This window comes from Acanthaster planci, linkage group LG11 (assembly GCF_054643075.1).
Source record: "Acanthaster planci isolate LZ-2023a linkage group LG11, COTS_SCS, whole genome shotgun sequence".
Taxonomy (NCBI): domain Eukaryota; kingdom Metazoa; phylum Echinodermata; class Asteroidea; order Valvatida; family Acanthasteridae; genus Acanthaster; species Acanthaster planci.
In genome coordinates, this window is record NC_141787.1 from 1,607,560 (window position 1) to 1,618,537 (window position 10,978).

The 10,978-nt window shown below is 40.8% G+C and overlaps 2 protein-coding genes across 2 annotated transcripts; one reads left to right on the plus strand and one right to left on the minus strand.

The window, feature by feature from the left end:
• The first annotated feature begins 195 nt into the window (after positions 1-195).
• LOC110975780 (uncharacterized) lies at positions 196-4,372 on the plus strand. Its single transcript, XM_022228557.2, has 8 exons — positions 196-371; positions 532-595; positions 707-808; positions 1,189-1,299; positions 1,415-1,456; positions 2,091-2,322; positions 2,648-2,792; positions 3,274-4,372. Exons 1-8 carry the CDS (start codon positions 297-299, stop codon positions 3,427-3,429), a joined length of 927 nt encoding a protein of 308 aa, XP_022084249.2. The 5' UTR covers positions 196-296; the 3' UTR covers positions 3,430-4,372.
• On the minus strand, positions 4,305-10,976 carry isca1 (iron-sulfur cluster assembly 1). Its single transcript, XM_022228560.2, has 4 exons — positions 10,879-10,976; positions 7,709-7,856; positions 7,171-7,330; positions 4,305-6,481 (listed from the first exon to the last, which is right to left on the minus strand). The coding sequence occupies exons 2-4, from the start codon at positions 7,799-7,801 to the stop codon at positions 6,333-6,335; spliced, it is 402 nt and encodes a 133-aa protein (XP_022084252.2). The 5' UTR covers positions 7,802-7,856; positions 10,879-10,976; the 3' UTR covers positions 4,305-6,332.
• Positions 10,977-10,978: the final 2 nt, after the last annotated feature.

Sequence of the window (10,978 nt, forward strand, 5' to 3'; positions counted from 1 at the left end):
AACCGAGGTGAATCTGCTTGTTAAATTGGTAGTCTGCTTTCTGCTTCGATCGTTTTCCACTCGATTTGACATTGGTTACCAGCGTGTGAAATAGTCTGGTAACCGTTTCGCTGTTCCGTTTGTCCGGTTTGACTTCGTGATTTTCAGCGGGTCCGTTCGAATTCCTCAGCCTGTGCAGCTGGTCTGCGAACGGTATGTCGACTGATTGAGATACGCCACAAAGTAGTCTGATCGAACTGGCCGTGGAAGAATGCCAGTGAAACAATTCTGCTGACAAAAATTGTTTAAGCCTTAAAATGGAAAATGGAAATGGCGTGGAGATGGCATCTACCGTTGCCGTGACAACATTTGATGCAACAATTTTTGCTCAGGTAAGTACTTGGTTTAAATTCTAGCTTTTAATTGGGTTTTCTGTTAGCATGGTTAGCCTGCTTTTCTACAAACACGACAAGAATCATATTAATAGATATGCCTGTACATGTGATGCTACATACTTATGTCGTTATCCCTATTTTGTAATCCAATACACAGATTCCTGTGAAAGAAGAAACAGTCTTAGCAGAAGATTTCATATTGACAGTCGGAAAGTCTCTTGGTAACAATTATTAGTTCAACCTCATAAATCATATCTGCAGTTTCTCTGATTAAAAAAACGAAATTCATACTTATGTGTGATATGTGCCTTTTTGTTTTCTTTTACTTTAAGGTTTGAAAACAAGCAGCATCGAATTCTTTGGGCTATTCCAAGGTTTACTTCATCCTACAATAAAGTTCAAGAGTATTGATGCAGTGCCAATGAATGTGAAAGGTACTGTATTCAGGTTTTTACATTTCCATCAGTTGTTTGGTAGTTGGTGTGCTGGTTTGTTAATTTTTCCACGTGTTTATTCTTTGCTGCCTATTTATTTACTAGTCGCTATTGCCAGACCATGTCCAAATATTAAAAAAGAGGATTTGTAAAGTCCAAGTTACTCTGACTATTATTTACAGGCTTTTTTCTTGTTGCTCCATTTATAATTCACATTTTCGTTGCATTGAAATGGAATCAACCGAACACATCTTAAACCTCCTGACATAAAATTTGCTCGCAATCTCTGTTCAAAGTAACCCCACAGAAAGGTAATTTAGTACCAGGTGCTCGTATCTGAAACAGAATTCTGGTTAGAGTTGATTTTTTTTTCTCCTCAGGCCTGACATTCCAGAAGTGGTGTTTTGATACCAGAAAAGAGAGCCAAATACTGAGTGATCCCATCGCGACTCAACTCATTTGTGCCCAGTCAAAGGCTTACATCAAGGAGGGTTGGTAAAGTCATCAGATTCTCAGAGAAAATACCTTTCTAAATTGTGTACAATTGTAAAATGTAAATGTCCTGACAAAAGGTTTCAACTGGTGAATGACTGTTCTCCTTGGCAGGTTTATTGAAACCACCTGATGAATTTTTGGCAGAGCTTGAAGGTGAGCTGGAAGTTGTAGTTTTCTGTAGTCCCTCGCAGATACTGTTAACTGATATAGGATTCTAATCTCTGGCCTGTAGTATCTCTGACCACCATTTCCTTGATTTCTGTAGCATTGCCTTTGTTGCTAGCAGCACGGCATTTGAAATGCTTCCAAAGTTCAGACTAGCACACCTCAAAACAAAGTTATCAACTAAGACTTACAACATGGCGCATTGTTACTCAATCAAGAGAGTTCCGGTACTGCACTCCTGGGGTCACAGGTTCAAATCCCACTGTTGGCTCAGAGAGATCACTGCCAAGATGGATCCGAAATCATTTGTTAGTCACTAGTCCATTTCGCCCAGTAATCTACAATCTATGTACACAGTATATCAAGGATACCAGGCAAACTTGACCAGTGGCCATCAAATGGTCACTGATAAAATTTGGCCTTATTTTGGACCTTCTTAAAGAAATATGATTTTTAAATCTTGAACTTGCATTTCAAAGAGGAAGTAAGAACAAACAACAAACAAAGATGTTACTGGACAACCGTCTCGTAATAGGGCAAACTGACTTAATTCCAGCAAGGATAGTAACTTACGGAAAGGGACAGATTTTCAAATAATATGCTATAATTACCTTTTAAACAGAAAACAAGGACCCTTCCACTGCTGCAAAGTTCGTGAAGTTGTGCCAAAGCATCCCGGACTATAATAGCATCCATCTCCCGGACTGCCGGCTTGACAAGGAGTTCTGGCTGCTGCCACACATTCCAGCGGACAGCATTGTCACACTCACCCTGCTCCAGCGAGGGATGGTGCTAAGGGTCGACTGTAGCGACCGAGAGGAGGAGTATTTCATCTCCTGGAGGAAGATCCAAAGGTCAAGACTTGAAAATGCCTTCATCCATTTTTTTTCTTGAAATTCTTAAATGACTGAGATGCATACTCAAAAAGAACACCAATACACGTGCATGCTGTCGCGCGTGTGCATTGTGTTTGATTTTGCCTCGCCTGTTTGAAATCACGAGACTCATTGATCGTTGATTTCCAATAAAAGATTATGTCTATTTGAATGCTTCCACCTGTGTGTTGCGAAGAGTTTAAAGCCAGCAAGAATGTCAGAGTTAACCTTGCCCACACTCGAATTCTGAAAAAAATATTTAAAATTTGTTTTTTATAAATTTTGTTGTTTGTTCATCTCAAAGATGGAGAAAAACCGAGAGGGACGAATGCCTGGTGACATATGACGTTTACTCCGTGCCAAGTGATGACTTTGGCGGCCTTTGCATACAGACCTTGCAAGCCAAGTACCTGCTAGCAGCTACCATGGAGATGATTAAAGGACTTCAGGTAAACAGGAGGGGGAGTCTCCAAATCACAGCTTTGTCCCCAGAGACTGTAAGATTTCAGGGATGATTATTTTAACATACAAATCAACCAATCTGGAGCCTTGTCCAGTGGTGTTCAGACCAATCACCGCAGTGAGTTATGTCTGACGTGAGCGTATAGCAGTCCAATGTGTTTGCACAATGTGGATGACTTTCACGGCTCTAGCGTGCAGTGTGACATAGGGGCAACTTGTACAAAGTGCGCATGTAAAGAGTAGACATGGCTTACTAGATCAGTGTGTACTGCGACATCAGATGTGTTCAGTCGTTCTGTGATTCACTTACACTGCTTGCAAACGAGATTATTTTCATGGTTTACCAGCTACTTGAATATACAATTAACGTTCCCCGCCAAACTAGGCATCAAATTCCACCTTCATTTCATTTTTTTTCATCAAATGCTGTTTTTTGCTTTTTTTCCCCCCGTTGTCTTTTTTTCTCAGAGCGAGCTCGGAGGGCCTATCTTTCAAACGTCAGACCTGACCAGGAACCAACGGCGCGAGGTGATCGAGTGGAACAACATTGTCTACAGCAAGACCAGGTTCAATGTGGAACGGGAGATAGCGGAAAAATATGTGGAAATCTCCATGCTGCGGTGATTTGTCAAACACGGACACGCAAATGCAATTACATGTACAGATTCAACATTTCTGTCTTCTTTTCCAAAGGGGCGTTAAATATTTTCAAAACACCCTTTTAATTTGAAGAAACTTAATAATTTCATGCAACACCTCTCAAGATTTTGACAACTGTCAGTTTTGTAACAATGTCATAGTTTGGTATCATAATACACAACATGATTCCAGGAGAGACTAAATTTGCATTTTGACTTGTTTACGCAATTGAAAACATTTTCAGAAAATCGTCATTTCTCTTGTGTAATCCATATGAACAAAAGTACTTCAGGCGTTGAAGCATGTTGCTTGATTTCTAAGACTGTTAACAAATGTGTCGTGTTTGTGACAGGAACCTACATCCAAAACTTCGCACTTCATGTTGGTTTTGTTCATTGTCGACCAGAGACGTTTGTAGTGACATTATCAGTGCATTTTACAATTTTGAAGTCTTTCTGTATTTTCCGTACCAGCTATAGATAGACTCTCCAGTAAAGTAATTACACAGTGCAGTTTTGTAATCGGTATATTTTTGCACTGTTAACTTAACGCTTTCACTTTATAATGTTAAATAATATTAGATATATGTTTGTATATACTTTGGAAAATGAACGATAGTTTGACAGAAATAAGTATATTTTTAGAAAGATGTCTAGCTTTGAATGACCTTGAAATTTGCAAGAATTGAATATCTAATTTATATTTTCTGGAGTATTCTCTTTCATTTTTAAGTGAACTAATCCATCCATAATTTCACTGAATCGTTTGTGACAAATATGTAAATTTTATGTACTTCATTTTTATAATGCCTTCCTTGCAACTTGTGGAAGTTGGTTCTGAGATTCATCAAAGCAAATGCCTTTGCCATTGTTAGCAAGTAAAACATTTTATTTCTTTGCAACATTCCAGTCAAATTAAATACTTCATCGTCAAAAATACTGTACAGCTAAATTCCTCCACTCGGCAATGCCACAAATCACCATTTAAAAAATCCAATATTTGACAAAAACGCCCGTGCTGCTTCAGCCATTTGTAAAAAGCTTCCACCCAGAGTAAAAGTTAAAAATGTACATATGCTGTAATTGACGTGTATGTGGATTTGTTTCCAGAATATTGAGACATCTACACTGCCATACATTTAGGTGGTTTTGCAGATAAACAAAAGGCAACAAAGTTTCTAGCCTTTTATTTAAATAAAGGAACACTTTTGAACCACTGTTGTGAAACACTGGATAAACAGAGCGAAAGTACACCTCATGCATATTTATAAGCAAATGCACCTCTACTATTGGTCAGTACTCTAGCGCATCACAGAGGTACATATTAAATGACTCCCAAATATATGTACTTTCTTCAGAAACTCCCTGCTTGGTAGAACTTTTTGATAGTACACAATGTTTCAGTAGTGGTAGTACACAATAGTTGTGTTCCCAGACTCTAAGCCTTGCTGATGCTGACTGAAGCAATTGGTGAGCTGACTAAGAACTTTTAATGAGGTGCACATGAACATTAAGGAACCTGAGAGACTATGAACTTGAGGGCAAAATTTATACACAGTAAATGTTACAGGACGTGGCATACAGCACTATTATGGGGTGCATATCTGCAAACTAGTTGATTACTGCTCCCTCGATATTAGCCAACATAATGCATTTGGGAATGGTCTATTGAAAATTGCCCACTCAGAAGAACCAGTAAATTACCCAACACTTCACTACAATTCAAACTGCAATTTACGTTCCAACTTGACTTTTTCACATCATGGATTTGTGCCGCGGCCACAACCTCACAGCAGTAGCACCAAGGCAAATTTGCCAAATATTATTCACTGATTCTACTTGGAACTTCAACATCATAGCAGTGAAAATTTCCATTCGTTAAATGGAAAGATGATTCTCGTACAGCGGTCAACCATTATCAACAATTGTGCGTGCTTTATAAAACAAAAATTCTGGTACTTCTGTCATCATTCTTACCAAATTGCCACTGGCAAATAACACGAGTGTTCTGGCACAGTTCAATTTTACTTTTGATACAATTACATACAACATCTTTCAAATACTGGAATCCTACGTGTCCATTAGCCCCTTGATAGTTTGGCTATTAACCCTTTGATAGTTTGGCTATTAGCCCCTTGATAGTTTGGCTATTAGCCCCTTGATAGTTTGGCCAGAATGCATCCTCCATCCCACATCAACTAATTGCAAGGCAAAACTTGGAAAACAAGGAGCTTAATGTAACATAACAGCGGCTGGTTTCTACAGCCTTGAATCACTATGCACTGGGGATCAGCGTTCTACATGAACATGCATGACCCTGTAAATCCTCCCAGATCTTGCAAAATCCCTTGTGAGGTTCTAGAGGATTTTGTAAGATTTGGGAAGATGGAACCCAGCCACTATTACATTAAATGGGGTTTGATGCCCACTGAAAGTTGAAGTACAGAGAATGTGGAATGGTTTTCCCCCGAAGTATAGGATTGTGACAAATTCTGGAGAGTCCCTCCTAAAAATGCCCCGAGCATATTACAGTCCATGGCTAGAGCACCACAAGTACAACCATGGAGTAACCACTGTATATTTCTAAGGTGACCTATATTACAAAAGAGTAATGAGTAAATGGCACATAGGTTTAATTACCATTAGACAATATCCACTACTTCGCTGTCAGTTCAGAAGTATTTGAACTGTTGGTTTGAGGGCTGTACGGAAAGCCCCAAGTAAAGATAGGGCAATCATTCTCATCATTAACTTCCCGGCTGCTGACCCTTCCTGATAAAGTTGCCTTATCCTTCCCCAAACAGTTGCCCCGCCCTCTCTCCAATTATGGGTCCCCACCTACCCCCCCAAAAACAGTTCTCTGTACACAGCCTTGAGACGTCCAGTCCATCAGACGTTAAAGCTCTCCCCGCATCCGCAGACCCCCTTGATGTTTGGGTTGTTGAAAACAAACTCGGCGCTGAGCTTGGTCTGCACGTAGTCCATCTCCGTGCCCAGGAGCGTCAGTTGGGCCTTGGAGTCGACAAAGACCCTCACACCTGGGGAAAAAAAAATGGGCAAGGAGATGAGACGAGGAACAGGAACCACGTGGAGAGAAAAACCTTCAGGGGAACTTCCCCAAGAAATCTGAAGACCATATTCCAGGACTTTTGCAGTACCTTCCAAGATTAAAATTGGACAATTTCCATGACATTTCACGTCATTTTGCTGAGAAAAGTTGTTTGGTAGTATGAACTGCAAAACTGCCATATTAAAGCACTACTGCTTACTAACAAAGATAGCCTGTAAATTTATCATTATTCCGTTATCACATTAAAAGCAGTCCGTGAAAAAACAAACCTCGCATGATCTTGACATCCATGGCTTTTCCAAGACTTATTTCCTCTGTCCATACAATTCCTTTTCACAATATTTTTCCCCCAATTTTCAACGGTTTTTCCCAAGACTTTCAAGGACAATTTTTTCCAGGATTTTCCATAACCATCAAATAACATACCTCGCATAACACTTCGGTTGGTAACACGTTTTTTCTAAGCCTGTATTTTCTGTGCCGTTTCTGTGTCGTTTTGAAATGAAGCCGTGTCTCAAACTTGTGGCTGCAGCTGGAATCAAAATGTGTGCCTATGGAAGCCACTGGCTGGAGGCTTAAGCCACTTCCCATAGATGTGTGTTACACTCAGCCATAGGCAGCTGATTTGGACAAGGTCTGATCCAGACCACTACTCACCATCCTGCACCACTTCCTCATCAAACTTTCCCTTCTCCGTCGCGTAATCCAGTGTGTAGGTCAGGCCATTGCAGCCTCTCGTCTTTACGCCAACTCGCAAACCGACAACATCGGGCTTCTCTCGTAGAAGTCCTTGGATCTTTTCAACTGCACTGTTGGTCTAGTACACAAAAGAAAATTATTTCTCTAATGCTTTCATTTTGGTCTGGGGTTTCTGGGAATTTGACACATTAAAGATGTGTCAAATTGTGTCAAAGACATTATCAAGCTACAAAACTGAAAGTAAAACCTTGAGGAAGAGAACTTGTGAGTTATTTTTTTTGAGGGAAACTGAACATGTTTAGTCACAGTTTCCACAAGTACATGGCTCTTTTTATCTTGTCCACATTCTGAATCAGAGAGAGGGCAGGCGGGGCTGGGAGGGGGAATCAAGGATGCGTCTCCTTCACAAGGCCAGAAGAACCAGTCTGGACCAACGAGGCATATCTGGGTGGGCCATCTCTACCAAGCCAGAGGAACAAAGCGGAGGTAAACCTACCAGGACCAGGGCTGCCCTTTGTGGGATGAGGCGTTTGCGGCCTTGCATGGCGCGGACCGTCGCTCTGCCTAGACTACCTGCTGCTGCTGACATCGTGGGATGAGATTAAAGGAGCACCACAGGTGATTTCGTTCATTGTATCATTGCACTGTGGGCAGAGAAAACAGCAATGTTGCCTCCTTCTATAATTTTTACACTGCAAACCATTCTACTGTCTGAAGTCTAGCCTAGTTCATATTTCAGGCAAACGCAGAGTAAATTAGACACAAAACATCTACAGCAGCGTTTTTTGGATGTGAGTTACAATAAACCCGGCAAGATAGGGGACCAACAAACTTTACCAAAGCGTACACCATTCAATGTGAAATATTTGACAACTGTAATTTCATGGTGTCTGGTGAGTTGACTTCCACAATCGATGCAACGTGGCACTGGTGGTGCAAACAAGATGTTCCCAGAGCTGGATGTTGAGCACCGCAAACTACTCGCGCTGGAAGTATGCACCGGTGGAAGTAGTGGGCCTGGGGTCTTCGTGGGTGATGGTGCACAGAGCTTGACATAACTCAAGGTCTGCAGATACACCTTGTGAAATTACAACCTCGTTGTCCAGGAAAGCTTTCTTTACACGATAAACTTCATTTGGCGAATAAAAGAGACAGTTTGTCATCAGTCAAAAGAGTATTAACATTGGCTTGGTGCTGATTGTAGTACTAGCAGTCCTGGCTGACAAATACGTCTGCATTGCACAATCGGCTCGCCATAGATCTTTCAAAAATTGAACAAACATCTACCTGTAACCTCCACTTTTTTGACTTGGCACAATGCACACTAACAGCAAGGAAATGCAGAAGCCGGTCAAAACAAATGGGAACAAAGAAGAAAACGGAGAGGAGACAAAATTCATTATAAGGACTGGATGCAATTAGGTTGGCAAAATGCACGTGCTGCTGTTGGACGTGGCAATTTCTGCTGATTCTGTTTGGAATCAAAAATGCATCGCTGTGCATTGCTGGTAATTGTATAGTGTGGTTCCAAGCACCGAGTAAACAAAGGACAGATAACGAGGCTGGTATCTCATTGGTGACCATTATCTTAATACATTCAATTTGCATCACTGGTAGGTACATGTACATGTACCCGCTGCTTCATTTGATTCGGACCGGCCAGCCGACCCCGGCAAGCTCGGCGGTCGAGTGGTTAAGACATCTGCACTAGTAAGCAGGAGGTCATGGGCTCGAGTCCCACCCGAGTAAGCTTATCAGGTTTTTTTCACAAGCTCTCGGACAAGCACTGAGCATACAGTGCTTAATAATATACGTTGGGTAAGGGCAAAACCTGTTATATATAATTAATATTCGAATGCAAAATTCATGAAAAGGAAGGGAAAATATTCTTTTGCTTTAAATGAAAAAAATTGCACTATGGAGGCTTGTTTCAAGCAGATTCAACTGAAAAGCAACAGAAATCCTACAACCATATAAAAATAAATTTTTCATTAAACAATTTAAAAGAAGTAGAAATTTTCAATGGGGCAAGAAGTCTTGTTCATCTCTTAAATCTTGCTAAACCATGGCTGGAGATACTCCCGGATGTAAGAAGCTATTATATTAATCATAATGTACAATTGTGTGTGTTATTGCAACTGATTTTGTATATGGTTTGTTCATCATCAATCTGCCACTCGGTGGAACCGAATATTCGGATATTCGATCAAATTGAAGGTCGAATATTCAAATAGTGAATTATTCGAATTGACTCAGCCCTATCCTGTTCCCAGTCTCCTGCAGGTTATGCTCTCATGTATGTAGAATGCACACATACCGGTACATGCTCCGTAATTCTCATCCCACATGTGACCCACTCTGTGAAAATAAGTCTTAAGTAACCAGAGCCACTTTTTGAGTTTTTATTTGTACTAGAAAGAGCAAACTAAGTTTTTTGTTTTAAAGTATCACTCAGTTTGGCATCCTGATGAAAGTGGATACTCCACGGTGACAAATGCTGTGGGTTCCTATTGATTTACACAGTGCAAAATTACTCTAAAACACTTTCTACTCCAAAGTAGCTCTGGCTACTTAAGACTCATTTTTGCAGAGTGGGTCCCATATGTGGCTGCAATTGAGTTAAAGTACGTTCAGCTTTCACAAACTTGCAGTGCCAATACTTGAACTCATTTTAGAAATTCACATTCATGTTTGATTAAGCCAATCAAGTTTCATAATCTACACGTAGACTAGCCTTGGGGCAAACAAAATTTAGACAGGCATGACGGACCAGCAGACATGGCAGAGCAGATAAACGACCACACGAAACGACCACACATCAATACATGTATTTGATTAATTTACTGGGGCACATGAATGCACATGAAGTAATGAAGTAACATGCGATGTTTCATGACATTGCCGGCTTCAGTGATCCAACTCTCTATACCGTTTTAACAGTCGGGATGACGTCACTGAGTCTTGGTTCTTCTCTCTGATTGGTCAGTTGGTGGCTATTCCATATTTCACACTCGAAACTCAAAGGGGCAAAAATAGTGTTGCAGTCTACAGGGAAAATCTGAACTCTTAACCTTCACATCAAGGCCTATGCCCCAAACTGCACTATGACTAGAGCTATGAATCATGTTGCTGCAAAAAAGGAGGAAAACATGCAGATCCCTGTACAAAGTGAATGGAGAGTTGCCCCTTAGCCCAGGCGTGAGTGCAATAAATGGAACAACCTCATCTAATCCTTCCTCCATGCTCCGACCATAAGCCTTATTGCAAATACTGCATCATTTCAACTCACTCAGCCCACATAACTTCTTGCAAATACTGCATGGGTGATTTTACACAATGATAGAAACGCATTGTGGGAGAGAAAAAGGAGCAAACATTGCCCCTTTTTCCTTCCCACAATTCGTTTCTGCCACTGTGCACAATCACCCATGCAGTATTTGCAAGAAGTTATGTGGGCTGAGTGAGTTGAAATGATGGATAGGCCGATGCTGAATGCATTCTACATGTTCTATCAAAAATACCTCAGAACAGAAGTCAGATTAAAGAAAAAAGGGGGGCACCAGCATTTCCTCTCTGTCTTTCAAAACATGTTTTAACCATATAAATAGGCTCAACACTTCGTTCGATATACAGAAAGCGCTCAAATTCTCCGTTAAAAGGACTTACTTTTGTCAGTAAGCTTGATCGTCATGCATACGCGTAGGAAATCTAATCGAGGTCTAGTTCGGATTAAATAATCGCCTGATGATGGACAGCGCCCTCGTGT

What these genes read in the sequence shown, in the direction of transcription:
- LOC110975780 (XM_022228557.2), top strand. Translation starts at nt 297, where the DNA reads ATGGAAAATGGAAATGGCGTGGAGATGGCATCTACCGTTGCCGTGACA. An exon ending in AGTGCCAATGAATGTGAAAG is followed by an intron (nt 809 to 1,188) that starts GTACTGTATTCA and finishes TTTTCTCCTCAG; the next exon opens with GCCTGACATTCCAGAAGTGG. An exon ending in ATTTTTGGCAGAGCTTGAAG is followed by an intron (nt 1,457 to 2,090) that starts GTGAGCTGGAAG and finishes CCTTTTAAACAG; the next exon opens with AAAACAAGGACCCTTCCACT.
- isca1 (XM_022228560.2), bottom strand. Translation starts at nt 7,801, where the DNA reads ATGTCAGCAGCAGCAGGTAGTCTAGGCAGAGCGACGGTCCGCGCCATG. An exon ending in AAAGGGCAGCCCTGGTCCTG is followed by an intron (nt 7,331 to 7,708) that starts GTAGGTTTACCT and finishes TTTGTGTACTAG; the next exon opens with ACCAACAGTGCAGTTGAAAA. An exon ending in TGAGGAAGTGGTGCAGGATG is followed by an intron (nt 6,482 to 7,170) that starts GTGAGTAGTGGT and finishes TTTTTTCCCCAG; the next exon opens with GTGTGAGGGTCTTTGTCGAC.